The sequence below is a fragment of the Salmo salar genome, chromosome 11 (genome assembly GCF_965601325.2).
Source record: "Salmo salar chromosome 11, fSalSal1, whole genome shotgun sequence".
Lineage (NCBI taxonomy): Eukaryota > Metazoa > Chordata > Actinopteri > Salmoniformes > Salmonidae > Salmo > Salmo salar.
The window spans coordinates 40,057,501-40,077,323 of NC_138301.1; the positions used below are offsets into that span (position 1 = coordinate 40,057,501).

General features: G+C 50.2%; 1 protein-coding gene across 1 annotated transcript in view; it reads left to right on the top strand.

Annotated features, from left to right (window-relative positions):
* LOC106594589 (metallophosphoesterase MPPED2) overlaps positions 1-14,524 on the top strand; it is a 214,708-nt gene extending 200,184 nt beyond the window's left edge. The window contains exons 5-7 of the mRNA XM_082957908.1: positions 8,482-8,597; positions 9,749-9,862; positions 13,007-14,524. Of these exons, the coding sequence (XP_082814034.1) occupies positions 8,482-8,597; positions 9,749-9,862; positions 13,007-13,125 (349 nt within the window). The 3' untranslated portion in view covers positions 13,126-14,524. The remainder of the gene's footprint in view (positions 1-8,481; positions 8,598-9,748; positions 9,863-13,006) is intronic.
* The last annotated feature ends 5,299 nt before the right edge of the window (positions 14,525-19,823 follow it).

The window sequence follows — 19,823 nt, forward strand, 5'->3', positions numbered from 1 at the left end:
CTTTAGTCTTTGTAATGTGATTTTGTCGTAGCTCCTTCCTGGTGCCCGTCCTGTTTTGGGAAAAGGCTAAACGATGCAGGGCTCATCAAAGAGACAGTCTTACACATAGAGGAATGTACAGAACATAGAATAGAAGCAGATCTGTAGGGGTCAACAGGGAGAACTACTACCAGTCATAATGTGGTATTGTCCACATCATTTTGTGAAGACCCATTCCAAGTAGCTGTTTGGTTTACAGTCAGCCAAAGGCTTTGTCTGAGGAGACGCTAAGAGCACCTACCCTTCTACCTGTAAGTCCTTGTGTTTTTGGAAGAGCACATGACCTCCCTGTTTAGAGCATGCCCACATGATACACCTCTCATCAAAGAGACAGGGTTATAGTGGAATGTAAAGACTATATAGACCAGACACATACAGGTATAGATAGGCCTGTCTGGGTTCATCTGGAGCTGACACATCACATACAGGTATAGATAGGCCTGTCTGGGTTCAGCTGGAGCTGACACATCACATACAGGTATAGATAGGCCTGTCTGGGTTCAGCTGGAGCTGACACATCACATACAGGTATAGATAGGCCTGTCTGGGTTCAGCTGGAGCACACACATCACATACCGGTATAGATAGGCCTGTCTGGGTTCAGCTGGAGCTGACACATCACATACAGGTATAGATAGGCCTGTCTGGGTTCAGCTGGAGCACACACATCACATACAGGTATAGATAGGCCTGTCTGGGTTCAGCTGGAGCTGACACATCACATACAGGTATAGATAGGCCTGTCTGGGTTCATCTGGAGCTGACACATCACATACAGGTATAGATAGGCCTGTCTGGGTTAATCTGGAGCTGACACATCACATACAGGTATAGATAGGCCTGTCTGGGTTCATCTGGAGCTGACACATCACATACAGGTATAGATAGGCCTGTCTGGGTTCAGCTGGAGCTGACACATCACATACAGGTATAGATAGGCCTGTCTGGGTTCAGCTGGAGCTGACACATCACATACAAGTATAGATAGGCCTGTCTGGGTTCAGCTGGGGCTGACACATCACATACAGGTATAGATAGGCCTGTCTTGGTTCAGCTGGAGCTGACACATCACATACAGGTATAGATAGGCCTGTCTGGGTTCAGCTGGAGCTGACACATCACATACAGGTATAGATAGGCCTGTCTGGGTTCAGCTGGAGCTGACACATCACATACAGCCTCTACCACAGTCCTGGCTCTGTGATCCTCTACCACAGTCCTGGCTCTGTGAGCCGCTCTACCACAGTCCTGGCTCTGTGAGCCGCTCTACCACAGTCCTGGCTCTGTGAGCCGCTCAACCACAGTCCTGGCTCTGTGAGCCGCTCTACCACAGTCCTGGCTCTGTGATCCTCTACCACAGTCCTGGCTCTGTGATCCTCTACCGCAGTCCTGGCTCTGTGACCCTCTACCACAGTCCTGGCTCTGTGAGCCTCTACCACAGTCCTGGCTCTGTGATCCTCTACCACAGTCCTGGCTCATACCACAGTCCTGGCTCTGTGATCCTCTACCACAGTCCTGGCTCTGTGAGCCTCTACCACAGTCCTGGCTCTGTGAGCCTCTACCACAGTCCTGGCTCTGTGAGCCTCTACCACAGTCCATGCTCTGTGAGCCTCTACCACAGTCCTGGCTCTGTGAGTCGCTCTACCACAGTCCTGGCTCTGTGAGCCTCTACCACAGTCCTGGCTCTGTTAGCCTCTACCACAGTCCTGGCTCTGTGATCCTCTACCACAGTCCTGGCTCTGTGAGCCTCTACCACAGTCCTGGCTCTGTGAGCCTCTACCACAGTCCTGGCTCTGTGATCCTCTACCGCAGTCCTGGCTCTGTGATCCTCTACCACAGTCCTGGCTCTGTGAGCCGCTCTACCACAGTCCTGGCTCTGTGATCCTCTACCGCAGTCCTGGCTCTGTGACCCTCTACCACAGTCCTGGCGCTGTGATCCTCTACCACAGTCCTGGCTCTGTGATCCTCTACCACAGTCCTGGCTCATACCACAGTCCTGGCTCTGTGATCCTCTACCACAGTCCTGGCTCTGTGAGCCTCTACCACAGTCCTGGCTCTGTGAGCCTCTACCACAGTCCTGGCTCTGTGAGCCTCTACCACAGTCCTGGCTCTGTTAGCCTCTACCACAGTCCTGGCTCTGTGATCCTCTACCACAGTCCTGGCTCTGTGAGCCTCTACCACAGTCCTGGCTCTGTGATCCTCTACCACAGTCCTGGCTCATACCACAGTCCTGGCTCTGTGATCCTCTACCACAGTCCTGGCTCTGTGAGCCGCTCTACCACAGTCCTGGATCTGTGAGCCTCTACCACAGTCCTGGCTCTGTGATCCTCTACCGCAGTCCTGGCTCTGTGATCCTCTACCACAGTCCTGGCTCTGTGAGCCGCTCTACCACAGTCCTGGCTCTGTGATCCTCTACCACAGTCCTGGCTCTGTGATCCTCTACCGCAGTCCTGGCTCTGTGACCCTCTACCACAGTCCTGGCTCTGTGATCCTCTACCACAGTCCTGGCTCTGTGATCCTCTACCACAGTCCTGGCTCATACCACAGTCCTGGCTCTGTGATCCTCTACCACAGTCCTGGCTCTGTGAGCCTCTACCACAGTCCTGGCTCTGTGAGCCTCTACCACAGTCCTGGCTCTGTGAGCCTCTACCACAGTCCATGCTCTGTGAGCCTCTACCACAGTCCTGGCTCTGTGAGTCGCTCTACCACAGTCCTGGCTCTGTGATCCTCTACCACAGTCCTGGCTCTGTTAGCCTCTACCACAGTCCTGGCTCTGTGATCCTCTACCACACTCCTGGCTCTGTGAGCCTCTACCACAGTCCTGGCTCTGTGAGCCTCTACCACAGTCCTGGCTCTGTGAGCCTCTACCACAGTCCTGGCTCTGTGACCCTCTACCACAGTCCTGGCTCTGTGAGCCTCTACCACTTCTCGTTCTGTATGTCCTTGTGTTTTTGGAAGAGAAATGTGAATGTTTTTGGACTGTTTAAGGTTTCTCCTCTCCTCTTTGTTGGAGGTCTGTTTCTATACTTCTGATCTGGTCCCTCTGGTGCCTGCCTCCAGATGCTCTCCTCTGTTACCACGGTGACTTTCTCCAGATGGCGAGCGACAAGGCAAGACTCGGCCCAAAATCTAGTCTGATCGCAGGGGACATGAAGAACACACATACATGCAGAACTATGAAGAAACACACTGACCACTAGCTCAGTTACACATGGAGACTGTAGCTCTGATACATACACTGTTCTAGAACACATGCAGACTGTGGTGCTGATACATACACTGTTCTAGAACACACGCAGACTGTAGCTCTGATACATACACTGTTCTAGAACACATGCAGACTGTAGCTCTGATACATACACTGTTCTAGAACACACGCAGACTGTGGCTCTGATACATACACTGTTCTAGAACACATGCAGACTGTAGCTCTGATACATACACTGTTCTAGAACACACGCAGACTGTAGCTCTGATACATACACTGTTCTAGAACACATGCAGACTGTGGCTCTGATACATACACTGTTCTAGAACACACGCAGACTGTAGCTCTGATACATACACTGTTCTAGAACACATGCAGACTGTAGCTCTGATACATACACTGTTCTAGAACACATGCAGACTGTGGCTCTGATACATACACTGTTCTAGAACACACGCAGACTGTGGCTCTGATACATACACTGTTCTAGAACACATGCAGACTGTGGCTCTGATACATACACTGTTCTAGAACACATGCAGACTGTGGTGCTGATTCATACACACACTATTTTCTTTCTCTCTCTCTCTCTCTCGCTCTCTCACACACGCATGCGCACGTGCGCGCACACACACACACTGCAGTACAGTATAATAAAATGTGTGTGTCACAGAGTGCACAGGAAACAATCTCTCCTTTATGTTATGTGACCGGGATGTCATTAATCTTTATGGAGGTTAACAAATTTGCTAGCATGGAAGGTATATTTCATACCCCGACGGCCCACAATGAGGCCACTGTAGCGCTGCCCGCTCTAGCTCCAAACTCCTTTCATTCTGTGTGTGTGTGTGTGTGTGTGTGTGTGTGTGTGTGTGTGGTTGGATTCAATACTGCGCACCTCAAGTCAAGGTTTGAGTTTCTTCTCTCAGAGTAATGTGTTTGTGTGGAAATGTATGTGAAACACGGATGAAAACATTGTCCGACGCTATTTATTTTGTTACAAGAACAAGAATACGTATGCATATGTGCTATTACTCATTACAGGCACAGAGAAATTGTCTGGTTGCATTTCTCTCTGTAGCAGAGTCCCAAACCCTGCTACAATGTGATTCCATGCTTTCAAGGATCTCTGTCTCTCTCTCTCCCTCTCTATCGCTCTTTCTCTCTCTGTCTGTCTCTCTCCCTCTCTCTCCCTCTCTCTCTCTCCCTCTATCGCTCTTTCTCTCTGTCTGTCTCTCTCTCTCCCTCTCTATCGCTCTTTCTCTCTGTCTGTCTCTCTCTCTCTCTCTCTCTCTCCCTCTCTATCGCTCTTTCTCTCTGTCTGTCTCTCTCTCTCCCTCTCTCTCTCCCTCTATCGCTCTTTCTCTCTGTCTGTCTCTCTCTCTCCCTCTCTCTCTCCCTCTATCGCTCTTTCTCTCTGTCTGTCTCTCTCCCACTCTCCCACTCTCTCTCTCTCCCTCTCTATCGCTCTTTCTCTCTGTCTGTCTCTCTCTCTCTCTCCCTCTCTATCGCTCTTTCTCTCTGTCTGTCTCTCCCTCTCTCTCTCTCTCTCCCTCTCTCTCTCTCTCCCTCTCTGTCGCTCTTCTCTCTCTCTCTCTCTCTCTCTCTCTCTCTCTCTCTCTCTCTCTCTCTCTCTCTCTCTCTCTCAGGGCAGTATTTCTAACAGGGAAGTGGTGAGTCTTCCATTAGATTTCCATTCTCTCTGTCTGTCTCTCTCCCTCTCTCTCCCTCTCTCTCTCTCCCTCTATCGCTCTTTCTCTCTGTCTGTCTCACTCCCCCTCTCTCTCTCTCTCTCTCCCTCTCTATCGCTCTTTCTCTCTGTCTGTCTCTCTCCCTCTCTCTCTCTCTCTCTCCCTCTCTATCGCTCTTTCTCTCTGTCTGTCTCCCTCTCTCTCTCCCTCTCTATCGCTCTTTCTCTCTGTCTGTCTCTCTCCCTCTCTCTCTCGCTCTCTCCCTCTCTATCGCTCTTTCTCTCTGTCTGTCTCTCTCTCTCCCTCTCTCTCTCCCTCTATCGCTCTTTCTCTCTGTCTGTCTCTCTCTCTCTCTCCCTCTCTATTGCTCTTTCTCTCTGTCTGTCTCTCTCCCTCTCTCTCTCTCTCTCTCTCTCCCTCTCTATCGCTCTTTCTCTCTGTCTGTCTCTCTCCCTCTCTCTCTCTCTCTCTCCCTCTCTATCGCTCTTTCTCTCTGTCTGTCTCTCTCTCTCTCTCCCTCTCTATCGCTCTTTCTCTCTGTCTGTCTCTCTCCCTCTCTCTCTCGCTCTCTCCCTCTCTATCGCTCTTTCTCTCTGTCTGTCTCTCTCTCTCCCTCTCTCTCTCCCTCTATCGCTCTTTCTCTCTGTCTGTCTCTCTCTCTCTCTCCCTCTCTATCGCTCTTTCTCTCTGTCTGTCTCTCTCCCTCTCTCTCTCTCTCCTCTCTATCGCTCTTTCTCTCTGTCTGTCTCTCTCTCTCTCTCTCTCCCTCTCTATCGCTCTTTCTCTCTGTCTGTCTCTCCCTCTCTCTCTCTCTCTCCCTCTCTCTCGCTCTCCCTCTCTGTCGCCCCCCTCTCTCTCTCTCTCTCTCTCTCTCTCTCTCTCTCTCTCTCAGGGCAGTATTTCTAACAGGGAAGTGGTGAGTCTTCCATTAGATTTCCATTAGCTCAGATTTGTATGATTAGTTCTAATTAATCAGTTAAGGCTGCAGCCGTCACTCCTACCTGCCCGCTTCTCACATTACATTTTTACCCTCATTTTTCAGCTCGCCACCGAGCGAGAAAGCAAGGGAAAGAGCGACAGAGCGAGAAAATGAGTGACCGAAAAAACTAACGAGTGCCAGGTTCTAAGGAGCTGTTTCATTTGTGTCAAACCTCGACGGCGCTCGATAGTCATTGGTCGGTGGCTGGGGCGGCCATCCCTCACTGTAATGAAGCCTATTGATGTTTGTAGGTCTTTGATTTCCCCCTGGTGAAATACGATACACAACGCTGCTAACTGAGTCAAAACAGCACCCACAGCTACCACCTCTCTCTCTGTTCGCTAAGCTAGCACCCTGCTCTAACAAGAACGGTGAAAACCAGATGACTAAAGTCTTGGTTGTGTGGCACTTTCTGAAGTATAGTCTACCTGTGTTTTGGAAAGCCATTTCCAAGATCAATGTGTAATACATAGCTGTGATCCTGCTGCACTACAGACTTTTAGTAGAATAGTTTGGTCTGTGCAGCGAGGAATTCATATGAACCCACTGAGATCCTATGTGTGATGATGTATGGTCATTTCCTCACTTTTCAGCTGCCATTACTGCTAGATGGACGATCGATTCATCAACCAGCCTCTGCTCCATTCTCTCCCCTCTCTTCCTCTCTTCTCAGCCATCACCTCTCCCATCTCTTACCTCCCCTCTGTTACCCTCATTTCTTCATCTGTTTGTACCCCCGTGTCCCTCCATGCCTCACTCATTGTCAAACGAGGCCGGGGTCCTTTGTCTGTGTATGGGTAGGCTGAGACAGTGCCTGTCACTATTAGCTCCACTCTGCCTGAGGAGGGCCATCTCATGACAGTCACACTGCTTCAGTCTAGGAGGGTCAGATCCACTCTGCCTGAGGAGGGCCATCTCATGTCAGTCACACTGCTTCAGTCTGGGAGGGTCAGATCCACTCTGCCTGAGGAGGGCCATCTCATGTCAGTCACACTGCTTCAGTCTGGGAGGGTTAGCTCCACTCTGCCTGAGGAGGCCCATCTCATGTCAGTCACACTGCTTCAGTCTGGGAGGGTTAGATCCACTCTGCCTGAGGAGGGCCATCTCATGTCAGTCACACTGCTTCAGTCTAGGAGGGTTAGATCCACTCTGCCTGAGGAGGGCCATCTCATGTCAGTCACACTGCTTCAGTCTGGGAGGGTCAGATCCACTCTGCCTGAGGAGGGCCATCTCATGTCAGTCACACTGCTTCAGTCTGGGAGGGTCAGATCCACTCTGCCTGAGGAGGGCCATCTCATGTCAGTCACACTGCTTCAGTCTGGGAGGGTTAGCTCCACTCTGCCTGAGGAGGCCCATCTCATGTCAGTCACACTGCTTCAGTCTGGGAGGGTCAGATCCACTCTGCCTGAGGAGGGCCATCTCATGTCAGTCGCACTGCTTCAGTCTAGGAGGGTTAGATCCACTCTGCCTGAGGAGGGCCATCTCATGTCAGTCACACTGCTTCAGTCTGGGAGGGTCAGATCCACTCTGCCTGAGGAGGGCCATCTCATGTCAGTCACACTGCTTCAGTCTGGGAGGGTTAGCTCCACTCTGCCTGAGGAGGCCCATCTCATGTCAGTCACACTGCTTCAGTCTAGGAGGGTTAGATCCACTCTGCCTGAGGAGGGCCATCTCATGTCAGTCGCACTGCTTCAGTCTAGGAGGGTTAGATCCACTCTGCCTGAGGAGGGCCGTCTCATGTCAGTCACACTGCTTCAGTCTGGGAGGGTCAGATCCACTCTGCCTGAGGAGGGCCATCTCATGTCAGTCACACTGCTTCAGTCTGGGAGGGTTAGCTCCACTCTGCCTGAGGAGGGCCATCTCATGTCAGTCACACTGCTTCAGTCTGGGAGGGTCAGATCCACTCTGCCTGAGGAGGGCCATCTCATGTCAGTCACACTGCTTCAGTCTGGGAGGGTCAGATCCACTCTGCCTGAGGAGGGCCATCTCATGTCAGTCGCACTGCTTCAGTCTAGGAGGGTTAGATCCACTCTGCCTGAGGAGGCCCATCTCATGTCAGTCACACTGCTTCAGTCTAGGAGGGTTAGATCCACTCTGCCTGAGGAGGGCCATCTCATGTCAGTCACACTGCTTCAGTCTGGGAGGGGGTTGGGGAGATCATACAGTCAGTTGGTGCCTAGTGTTTGGAAATTGTGTAATTCATTGTGTGTGTGTGTGTGTGTGTGTGTGTGTGTGTGTGTGTGTGTGTGTGTGTGTGTGTGTGTGTGTGTGTGTGTGTGTGTGTGTGTGTGTGTGTGTGTGTGTGTGTGTGTGTGTGTGTGTGTGTGTTTGAAATGTCTTACACATTGTCTTCTTGTTTTGGTGTAGAGGGTCAAATAGATGTGGCTATTGTAGCAAGATAACTCTAGTCAGACACCTGGCCGGAATACGGCTTATTTCACTGTCTCTCTGTGTTAACTGACACGGCTTATTTCACTGTCTCTCTGTGTTAACTGACACAGCTTATTTCACTGTCTCTCTGTGTTAACTAACTGACAGCCGTTGTTGTGTCTGTGTCCCTGTAGGAGCCCGTGGTTTAACGGCTGGGGGTTCAACCTGCCTAGGGGCCAGTCTCTGCTGGATAAATGGAACCAAGTCCCAGAGGGCATTGACATCCTCATGACCCACTGCCCTCCCCTCGGTGAGTCCAATTAACCAATCACATTCACAACCCGTCATCACTATGCCTAATGGGGCCGCCCTCATTATTTAAATCAATCCGAATATATTACGGAGCAGGTTAGGTTGCGGTGTGTGTGTGTGTGTGTGTGTGTGTGTGTGTGTGTGTGTGTGTGTACACTGCATCAGCTTTGCATAATCATCTCAGCCCTCCTCCCCTGCAGAATTCTAATGTTCCCAACCAGTCTGGTTCTATATTTGACAGTGGAACTTTGTTTACTCCCGCAGTAGAACATGAAATTGTTTTCCTTAGTTGTTGAGCTTCAGTTGTTTTCCTTAGTTGTTGAGCTTCAGTTGTTTTCCTTAGTTGTTGAGCTTCAGTTGTTTTCCTTAGTTGTTGAGCTTCAGTTGTTGAGCTTCAGTTGTTTTCCTTAGTTGTTGAGCTTCAGTTGTTTTCCTTAGTTGTTGAGCTTCAGTTGTTTTCCTTAGTTGTTGAGCTTCAGTTGTTTTCCTTAGTTGTTGAGCTTCAGTTGTTTTCCTTAGTTGTTGAGCTTCAGTTGTTTTCCTTAGTTGTTGAGCTTCAGTTGTTTTCCTTAGTTGTTGAGCTTCAGTTGTTTTCCTTAGTTGTTGAGCTTCAGTTGTTTTCCTTAGTTGTTGAGCTTCAGTTGTTTTCCTTAGTTGTTGAGCTTCAGTTGTTTTCCTTAGTTGTTGAGCTTCAGTTGTTGAGCTTCAGTTGTTCTTGTTCCTCTGTGTCTTTCTATTCTGTGTCTGGCATTATTGACGGATTTCCTTCCTCTCCTGCTACTACTACTGCTACGGGTGCTGTTTGATTGCATGGAAACTCGATTTCACACCAGTGTGACAGACGCTGGAAACGTCTGAGTGGCTGGGGCCGGAGCTAAGGCTGGGGCCGGAGCTAAGGCTGGGGCCGGAGCTAAGGCTGGGGCCGGAGCTAAGGCTGGGACCGGAGCTAAGGCTGGGGCCGGAGCTAAGGCTGGGACCGGAGCTAAGGCTGGGGCCGGAGTATGGAGAAAGGGAGAGAGGTGTAGAGGCTGGGGATAAGACTTTACCTACGGAAAATAGAAAAGGTGCATAGCTTTACCAAGTAACTATTGTGCTAGGTTATTGTTGCTGTCTTATCTAGGTTTGTTGTCTTTCTTGCATGTTCCTCAGGGTTCAGAGACTGGGTTCCTAAGGAGCTTCAGAGGGTGGGCTGTGTGGAGCTGCTCAACACGGTCCAGAGGAGGGTCCGGCCCAAACTACACGCCTTCGGAGGAATACATGAAGGTCAGTCAGGATGCCTGCCATAGACACACACCCCCCACCACGACCCAGGGTAGAAGAAGCCCTTGGAGTAGGAATGGATTACAGAGAAAGAGAGATGGGTTGTTATGGGTTTCTGTTCAGTACATTCTCCTGCTTAGACAGGGATGGGGGAGGTGGTGTTGGAGACATTATGGGATAGGCAGGGGACTGGGTAGGGGTAGACAGGGATGGAGGTGTTGGGGACTGGGTAGGGGTAGACAGGGATGGAGGTGGTGGTGTTGGGGACTGGGTAGGGGTAGACAGGGATGGAGGTGTTGGGGACTGGCTAGGGGTAGACAGGGATGGAGGTGTTGGGGACTGGGTAGGGGTAGACAGGGATGGAGGTGTTGGGGACTGGGTAGGGGTAGACAGGGATGGAGGTGTTGGGGACTGGGTAGGGGTAGACAGGGATGGAGGTGGTGGTGTTGGGGACTGGGTAGGGGTAGACAGGGATGGTGGTGGTGGTGTTGGGGACTGGGTAGGGGTAGACAGGGATGGAGGTGGTGGTGTTGGGGACTGGGTAGGGGTAGACAGGGATGGAGGTGGTGGTGTTGGGGACTGGGTAGGGGTAGACAGGGATGGAGGTGGTGGTGTTGGGGACTGGGTAGGGGTAGACAGGGATGGAGGTGTTGGGGACTGGGTAGGGGTAGACAGGGATGGTGGTGGTGATGTTGGGGACTGGGTAGGGGTAGACAGGGATGGTGGTGGTGGTGGTGGTGGGGACTGGGTAGGGGTAGACAGGGATGGTGGTGGTGGTGGTGTTGGGGACTGGATAGGGGTAGACATGAATGGGGAACGTGATACCCCATACCCCTAATCTGCCTCTGGGCTAAAGACATGCTTCACTGATCTCTCCCTCCCTACCTCCATCCCTCAGTCCCTCCCTCCCTACCTCCATCCCTCAGTCCCTCCCTCCCTACCTCCATCCCTCAGTCCCTCCCTCCCTCAGTCCCTCCCTCCGTACCTCCCTCCCTCAGTCCCCTCCCTCCATCCCTCAGTCCCTCCCTCCCTACCTACCTCCATCCCTCAGTCCCTCCCTCCCTCAGTCCCTACCTCCCTCAGTCCCTCCCTCCATCCCTCAGTCCCTCCCTCCATCCCTCAGTCCCTCCCTCCCTCCATCCCTCAGTCCCTCAGCCCCTCCCTCAGTCCCTCCCTCTGTCCCTCCCTACCTCCCTCCTTCAGTCCCTCCATCCCTCCCTCCCTCAGTCCCTCCCTCCGTCCATCCCTCCCTACCTCCCTCCTTCAGTCCCTCCCTCCCTCCCTCAGTCCCTCCCTCCGTCCATCCCTCCCTACCTCCATCCCTCAGTCCCTACCTCCCTCCCTCAGTCCCTCCCTACCTCCATCCCTCAGTCCCTCCCTCCCTACCTCCATCCCTCAGTCCCTCCCTCCCTCAGTCCCTCCCTCCGTACCTCCCTCCCTCAGTCCCTCCCTCCATCCCTCAGTCCCTCCCTCCATCCCTCAGTCCCTACCTACCTCCATCCCTCAGTCCCTCCCTCCCTCAGTCCCTACCTCCCTCAGTCCCTCCCTCCATCCCTCAGTCCCTCCCTCCATCCCTCAGTCCCTCCCTCCCTCCATCCCTCAGTCCCTCAGCCCCTCCCTCAGTCCCTCCCTCTGTCCCTCCCTACCTCCCTCCTTCAGTCCCTCCATCCCTCCCTCCCTCAGTCCCTCCCTCCGTCCATCCCTCCCTACCTCCCTCCTTCAGTCCCTCCATCCCTCCCTCCCTCAGTCCCTCCCTCCGTCCATCCCTCCCTACCTCCCTCCTTCAGTCCCTCCATCCCTCCCTCCCTCAGTCCCTCCCTCCGTCCATCCCTCCCTACCTCCCTCCTTCAGTCCCTCCCTCCCTCCCTCAGTCCCTCCCTCCGTCCATCCCTCCCTACCTCCATCCCTCAGTCCCTACCTCCCTCCCTCAGTCCCTCCCTCAGTCCCTCCCTACCTCCATCCCTCAGTCCCTCCCTCCCTACCTCCATCCCTCAGTCCCTCCCTCCCTCAGTCCCTCCCTCCGTACCTCCCTCCCTCAGTCCCTCCCTCCATCCCTCAGTCCCTCCCTCCCTACCTACCTCCATCCCTCAGTCCCTCCCTCCCTCAGTCCCTACCTCCCTCAGTCCCTCCCTCCATCCCTCAGTCCCTCCCTCCATCCCTCAGTCCCTCCCTCCCTCCATCCCTCAGTCCCTCAGCCCCTCCCTCAGTCCCTCCCTCTGTCCCTCCCTACCTCCCTCCTTCAGTCCCTCCATCCCTCCCTCCCTCAGTCCCTCCCTCCGTCCATCCCTCCCTACCTCCCTCCTTCAGTCCCTCCCTCCCTCCCTCAGTCCCTCCCTCCGTCCATCCCTCCCTACCTCCATCCCTCAGTCCCTACCTCCCTCCCTCAGTCCCCTCCCTCAGTCCCTCCCTACCTCCATCCCTCAGTCCCGTCCCTCCCTACCTCCCTCCCTCCATCCCTCAGTCCCTCCCTACCTCCATCCCTCGGTCCCTCCGTCCCTCCCTACCTCCCTCCCTCAGTCCCCCCATCCCTCAGTCCCTCCCTCCCTATCTCCATCCCAGAGTCTCTCCCTCCCTATCTCCCTCAGTCCCTCCCTCCCTATCTCCATCCCTCAGTCTCTCCCTCCCTACCTCCCTCAGTCTCTCCCTCCCTACCTCCCTCAGTCCCTCCCAACCTCCCTCAGATCCTCAGTCCCTCCATCCCTCCCTCCCTACCTCCCTCCCTCAGTCCCTCCCTCCCTACCTCCATCCCTCAGTCCCTCCCTCCCTACCTCCATCCCTCAGTCCCTACCTCCCTCCTTCAGTCCCTCCATCCCTCCCTACATCCATCCCTCAGTCCCTCCCTCCCTCCCTACCTCTGTCCCTCCCTTCCTCCCTCCATCCCTCAGTCCCTCCCTACCTCCCTCCCTCAGTCCCTCCCTCCCTCCCACCCTCCATCCCTCATTCCATCCTTTATGTTTTTAATTAAAGGTGTAGAAATGAATAGACAGTTCAGAGGCGAGACAATTAAAGAAGTCTCTCAGAAAGGAGCGCACGCTGTGGGGTTTTGATTAGTCCATTAGACAATACGGTTTCTCACTTCATGGCCAATGTTGATGATGCATTGGACTTCCCCGTAGCGTGTGCTGATGATGCGTTCTCCCTCCACAGGGTATGGCATCATGACTGACGGCTGCACCACGTTCATCAACTCCTCCACGTGCACGGTCAGCTTTCAGCCCACCAACCCCCCAATCGTGTTCGACCTGCCCAACCCCTCCAGCTCCTGAGAATGACCTGTGAAAGGGGGGGGTTGGCCAGAATAACCTTTTTTTTCTAACAAATCATGTCAAAATAATTATATTAAGTGTTTCTCTCAAATATTGTTATTTTGTAAGCTGTAAAGTGAAAGAGTGTGGGGGGGGTGTAGGGTTAGAGGGGGGGTGGGAGGGGGGGCAGGTTATAGAGTGCTGAGTGGTTATACAATCTTACTATGGAAGAAAAAGCAGTCGGATCTGTAAGATAAATGATGCTTTGTGAATTTGTACAATTTCCTTCGTTTTTGGGGTTTGTGTTTGCTGGAAACGTCGGTATTGGATGCCATTGTTGATTTTGTACGTTATTGTATTTTGTGTTTGGTTTCATTTTGTTTCCTGGACAATTCTGCTTTCTGATTGGCTGACAGGGACGATGCCTTAAACTAGCTTTAATGTTCTCAGCTAGAGCCCCACTCTCTGCAAGCTCAGAGAAAGACCTTATTTATTATTAACTTGTGTCTATCAACCCAGTTAAACTACACCACACAGAGCAGGGAAAGAAATCTATCAAATTATACGCTTGAGATACTCTAACATCTACCGTCTGCAATTCTGATACATCTGGAGAAGAGCAAGTATGTATATATATATATATATATATATATATATATATATATATATATATATTCTGTATTCATGTTGTAAAAGATCTGTACTAAAAGTTGTTGGTTGAAAACATCCTGGTGGGATTTTCTTTCTTGTGTCTTCGCCTGTATTTGATTTAGCTTGTTTCAAATGTTCTTGAAAGGTTTTTTTATTAATGTTCACGTCTTACTCCCACTGTTAGGGACGAGCAGGGGGCTCCAACTCCTCCAGTCTTTGAGTGTTTCTGGGGGTGGAGGCTTTTGTTCCAGTCCAGCAGGAACACACATTAAACTATGTAATGTAGTTGTTTATTTGATGGAGGTTTGTTAGTGCTGGGCTGGAACAAAAGCCTGCCCAGGACCGCAGTTGGAGGCCCCTAAGGTAGAAGTTCATGGATGAGAGAGGAAATGTTTTGAGTTAAGACTCAATTCACTATCCGACAGGCGATGGTTGGTTTTCTTTTACAACACCTGCCTAAAAAAGGTTAAGTTGTCCTCTCCATTGTAAATCTGATAGTATTTGTGTTTTTATAGCTTTCCTTCTCATTTTGCACTGTGTGTAAATGCAATCTTGCTAGCACAAAAAAATGTTGCCAAAAGCAGTCTCAACTTTGCAACTGTAAATGCTCCTTTCCACTCTGTTTTGTTTCTCTAGCTATTTCTCTCTTCTGTTTCTCTGGCTGTTAGTTTCCTCCTTGTAGGTCTGCTCTCTCTCTTTCTTTCAGTTCATTGTGATATATTTAGCTGCTTTTATATGCAAATAAAATTGCAAGATTTTTACTTAAGAAGCATTGTCTTGTTGTTGATCAATCATACAGTACCCCGTCACGACTGTTATTACCCTTAATTTGCAATCATAAAAAATTTGCAATGTTTGATCATGCTAGTATGAATAGCTTTAAATTGGTTTGAGGTAATTACTGCACATCCGCTCTATTGTAAATTCTCCTGCCTTTTGAAGTGATTTGTGGATTTAAATGAAGGATGCTCAGTGTTTATCCGTCATTGTGGCTATTTTGTATCTGAAAGTTAATTATGAAATGGTTATGTATTCTCTCACTGGAGACACTGGAATCTGATGTTTGAAATGATAGAGGTTTACTTGGGTGAATCTATGCCCCTCCTAGGGTGCTTTTAGACAAGGCTAACATAGGCTATATAAATATCCAGCCCCTTTGGATGTACAGAAAAATATACATTTACAATATAAAAACATTATCAATGAAACCCAGAATTGTCGCAGGAAATACCATCATTCTCACAACCCCCAGTTTAGTTGCCAACAGAAGCTGCAGTATATTATATGACGCTTGTGCTTACTGTCAGACGTCCTGTGACAGTCCTGTGGGGGTGTTGTCTTTATGTTTACCATGCCTGCTCTTAAGGACATCCACCATGGTTCAGCCAAGCCGCTCAGGGCTTTGTGTGGGCGAGTCATGCCCTAATCCTATTTCTCACATGAAACCAAGCAGTCCGTCTTTATAGTGTTATGCACCGTTACATAAAGATATGCAGGGTTTCATAGGGCTAATGGTTGTGGTTTATTTGGGTGTAGAGTATATCTGCTAGAACTTGATCTTCTAATCCTGTTTGGATCAGTTGGTGTGTTGAGGAGTGCCAGGTTATACATCAATAGCCTGATCAGGTGAAGGGATGGGGAGTTATACATCAATACCCTGATCAGGTGAAGGAATTTCTCAAACTAGACACACTAATGTACTTGTCCTCTTGCTCAGTTGTGCACCAGGGCCTCCCACTACTCTTTCTAATTTGGTTAGAGCCAGTTTGAGCTGTTCTGTGAAGGGAGTAGTACACAGCATTGTATGAGATTTTCAGTTTCTTGGCAATTTCTCGCATGGAATAGCCTTCATTTCTCAGTATAAGAATAGACTGACGAGTTTCAGAAGTGTCACATCTGCTCTAGCTACGCCCTCTGGTGTTCATCCGGTGTCTTCTTGACCTGCAGTTACTCCCCCTGTACACTCTCTCTCTCCCTCTCCCTCTCTGTGTGATTGTGTGGATGGAGACAGGTGTGCTGGAGTCAGAGCAGATCCCTACCAGCTGCAACTCGTTCCATAATCAAGACCTCTACAAATACTCAGTCCTGCCACTTCTACTCTGCCAGATCGTAATCTCTGCTCAGTCAGTTCATGATTCTAGCCATTTATGATTATTCAAGATCCTGTTACTCTGCTGTGCCTGTATCCCTGCCTGCCACCGTTTATCCTCGCATTGCAGTTTACTGCTCTGTCTCTGGCTCCTATCTCCCGTTCCACATCTCACCACCCAACTACCTTGCTCTGGATTTTATTCACCAACACTACCTTGGATTCCCCTCAGAACTTGTTTACCCTGTTCTACTCAGCCAACTCCAACCTCAGTCTCCACATCTGTTTTTTCTGCAACTCATCCGAGCCCCCGGCTGCACTCCAGATCTCCATGTGTAACAATAAATATTTTCGTTCATTCTTCCCTGTTTCCTCATCTGAGTCTGCTCTTGGGTTCCCCTGTGTCAGAAAGTCTTTGTTTCTGGCCATTTTGAGCCTGTAATTGAACCCACAAATGCTGATGCTCCAGATACTCAACTAGTCTGAAGAAGGCCAGTTTTATTGCTTCTTTAATCAGAACAACAGTTTTAAGCTGTGCTAACATAATTGCAAAAGGGTTTTCTAATGTCAATTAGCCTTTTAAAATGATAAACTTGGATTAGCTAACACAACGTGCCATTGGAACACAGGAGTGATGGTTGCTGAAAATGGGCCTCTGTACGCCTATGTAGATATTCCATAAAAAGAATCTGCCGTTTCCAGCTACAATAGTCATTTACAACATTAACCATGTCTACACTGTATTTCTGATCAATTTGATGTTATTTCAATGGAGAAAAATGTGCTTTTCCTTCAAAAACAAGGACATTTCTAAGTGACCCCAAACTTTTGAACGGTAGTGTACATCAATACCCTGATCAGGTGAAGGGATGGGGGGTAGAGAGAGTAGAAGAGAGGGTGGAACAACAGAAAAGTCTTCAGTCCTGGAGTCAAACCCCAGGGCCTTCTCCCTTGGAACCAGCTAACACACAACACAACAGTCAGATTCTCACAACCCCCTCACGCCCCTTCCACACACACATACTGTACAGTCCCATCTTCGCCTCTCTTTCCCCTCCCACCCCGGGAACATCAAAGCAGCCTAACCAATTAACTCGTCCCCCAAACGAGGAGCGCAACATCCCGCCCGGCACCAACCCGATCCCCGTCCCTCATTACCATAATCCAGGCTAATCATATTAGCATAGCGCCACAGATGAAGGAATGAGCGAAGACCCACGTTGTGTCTGTTTGAACTAATGTGTACATTCTGTATGTCTGTGTGGGAGTGGGGAGAGCACATGGACACTTGTATGTATACTGTGTAAAGGCACATGTAATGCCTGTTTTTTTCTTCTTCTCTATGAAGCTCAGAGCTTTAATGCCCACATAGTCTTTATCTAAAGAGGCAAGCTGCAAGCAAACATACGCCCACCGCCATGGGGCCTTTTGAAGTTCTTTAAAGGAAGTCGGATGATCCAACAGAAGCCACATCTGTACACAGTAAACACACTAATCAGCAGACACCATGCCGTGCACCAGGACACATGTTCTCTCGTTCAATGAAGCAGTGGGGAATTAGGGCTGGGATTCAATCCGATCGCGCTTGTCGACAACGGAACCTTTAAAGGCAATGTTACCGTGTTCGTGGAGATTGCATTTAAGGTAAACATTGCAGATGTCAGTTCAATTAGAAATTACCCTTCAAATGTCAAGCGCTCTGTATCACGGATCTAGAGCGGATCTAGAGCGGATCGGAATGAATCCCAGCCTAATTAGGAACAGTTTCTATGTCAGTGTTTTCCACCCTTACACACACACACAGGCACCCCCAGGGTTCAGGTGACACACACACACAGGCACCCCCAGGGTTCAGGTGACACACACACACAGGCACCCCCAGGGTTCAAATGACACACACAGGCACCCCCAGGGTTCAGGTGACACACACAGGCACCCCCAGGGTTCAGGTGACACACACACACAGGCACCCCCAGGGTTCAGGTGACACACACACAGGCACTCCCAGGGTTCAGGTGACACACACACACAGACACCCCCAGGGTTCAGGTGACACACTCACAGGCACCCCCAGGGTTCAGGTGACACACACACAGGCACCCCCAGGGATCAGGTGACACACACACAGGCACCCCCAGGGATCAGGTGACACACACACAGGCACCCCCAGGGATCAGGTGACACACACACAGGCACCCCCAGGGATCAGGTGACACACACACAGGCACCCCCAGGGTTCAGGTGACACACACACAGGCACCCCCAGGTTTCAGGTGACACACACACAGGCACCCCCAGGGTTCAGGTGACACACACACACAGACACCCCCAGGGATCAGGTGACACACACACAGGCACCCCCAGGGATCAGGTGACACACACAGAGACACCCCCAGGGTTCAGGTGACACACATACACACCCAGGGTTCAGGTGACATACTTGTGTCTCCTCTCTTTAAGGAACATGCTGTCTCTCCATCAGAGGAAACACACACCATTCCATGTATTCACACTACAGCCCCTAAAACATCCTTTCCACACACTCATACAGTACATACACTCCACCCCCATATGACAGAGAGCCTGTAGCAGGTGTTGAGGGGGGGTGTCTCCATCACATGTTGTATTCTCTCTCTCTTTCCATCTCTCCCCCCTCCCTCCCTCTCTCGCTCTCCCTCTCTCCCTCCCCTCCCTCCCTTTCTACTTTCCATGTCTGAGTGTGTGTGTGTGTGTGTCTTTATTGCTCCCCCATATTGCCAGCTTTATTAATTATCCTAGCCCTGGCAGCTGCTGGTGATATTGTCTATTTGTCAGGTTAGCCTTCGCCCCACGGTGATGGATGGATACACGGTGAGACACGGTGAAGGTCTAACACCCTGACCATCCCCATCCACCAGGGTGTCAATTGTGTGTGTGAGAACAGAAGTCCCCACAAGAATAGTAAACTAATACAAATTTGACCAACTGGGGACATTTTGTTTGTCCCCTCAAGGTCAAATGCTATTTCTAGGGGGTTTAGGGTTAAGGTTAGAATTAGGTTTAGGGTTAGGAACTAGGGTTAGTTTTGTGTTAGGGTTAGGATCTAGGAGCTAGGGTTAAGGTTAGGGTTAGGGAAAATAGGATTTTGAATTGGACTGAATTGTGTGTCCACACAAGGTTAGTTGTACAATACTGTGTGGGTAGGTGGGTGTGTGTGTGCAGGGGCTTCTTGCCCCCAAAAAATCTGAGGGGGCACAAAGTAAGTGTGTGTGTGTGTGTGTGTGTGTGTGTGTGTGTGTGTGTGTGTGTGTGTGTGTGTGTGTGTGTGTGTGTGTGTGTGTGTGTGTGTGTGTGTGTGTGTGGATGTGTGTGTGTGTGTGTGTGTGGGAGAGAGAGAGAGAGACAGAGGGAGAGAAGGCGTAACCTGGTGCCCAGCTCTGCAGTGTTAATGCCGTCTTAATTGTCCCACCAGTGGTGTTATTGTAATCTGGAGTTCATTTGGCACTGTTTGAGTCGCTGTGAAATCATTCACTGAATTAGATCTGGCTTTATGCTTTCCATATCCTCATCTACCACATCTGGTACCAGTAAACTCTTTAGAAGTGTTATTCTTTTTATCGTCAATTTAGATTACGAGGTGACACCAAGAGGTTTGGAAAGGAGCAGACAAAATCTCTGGGTTGAAAAATGAAATGTAATTGAAGGGGCTTATTTCCTGTGTGAAAGTTGGCATGTTGTAAAATGCTTTGAAATATCATAGATACAGAAAATAGACAGATAGACAGATAGATAACATAGATAACATAGATAGATAGATAACATAGATAGATAGCATAGATAACATAGATAGATAACATAGATAGATAGATAACATAGATAGATAGATAACATAGACAACATAGATAGCTTTTCTCATTGATTAGTAGTCTGCTCCAGTAATACTCTACTTACTGTTCTGAGGTTCCATCTCCTGTTATTCCCATGTACAGGTAGTCATGGA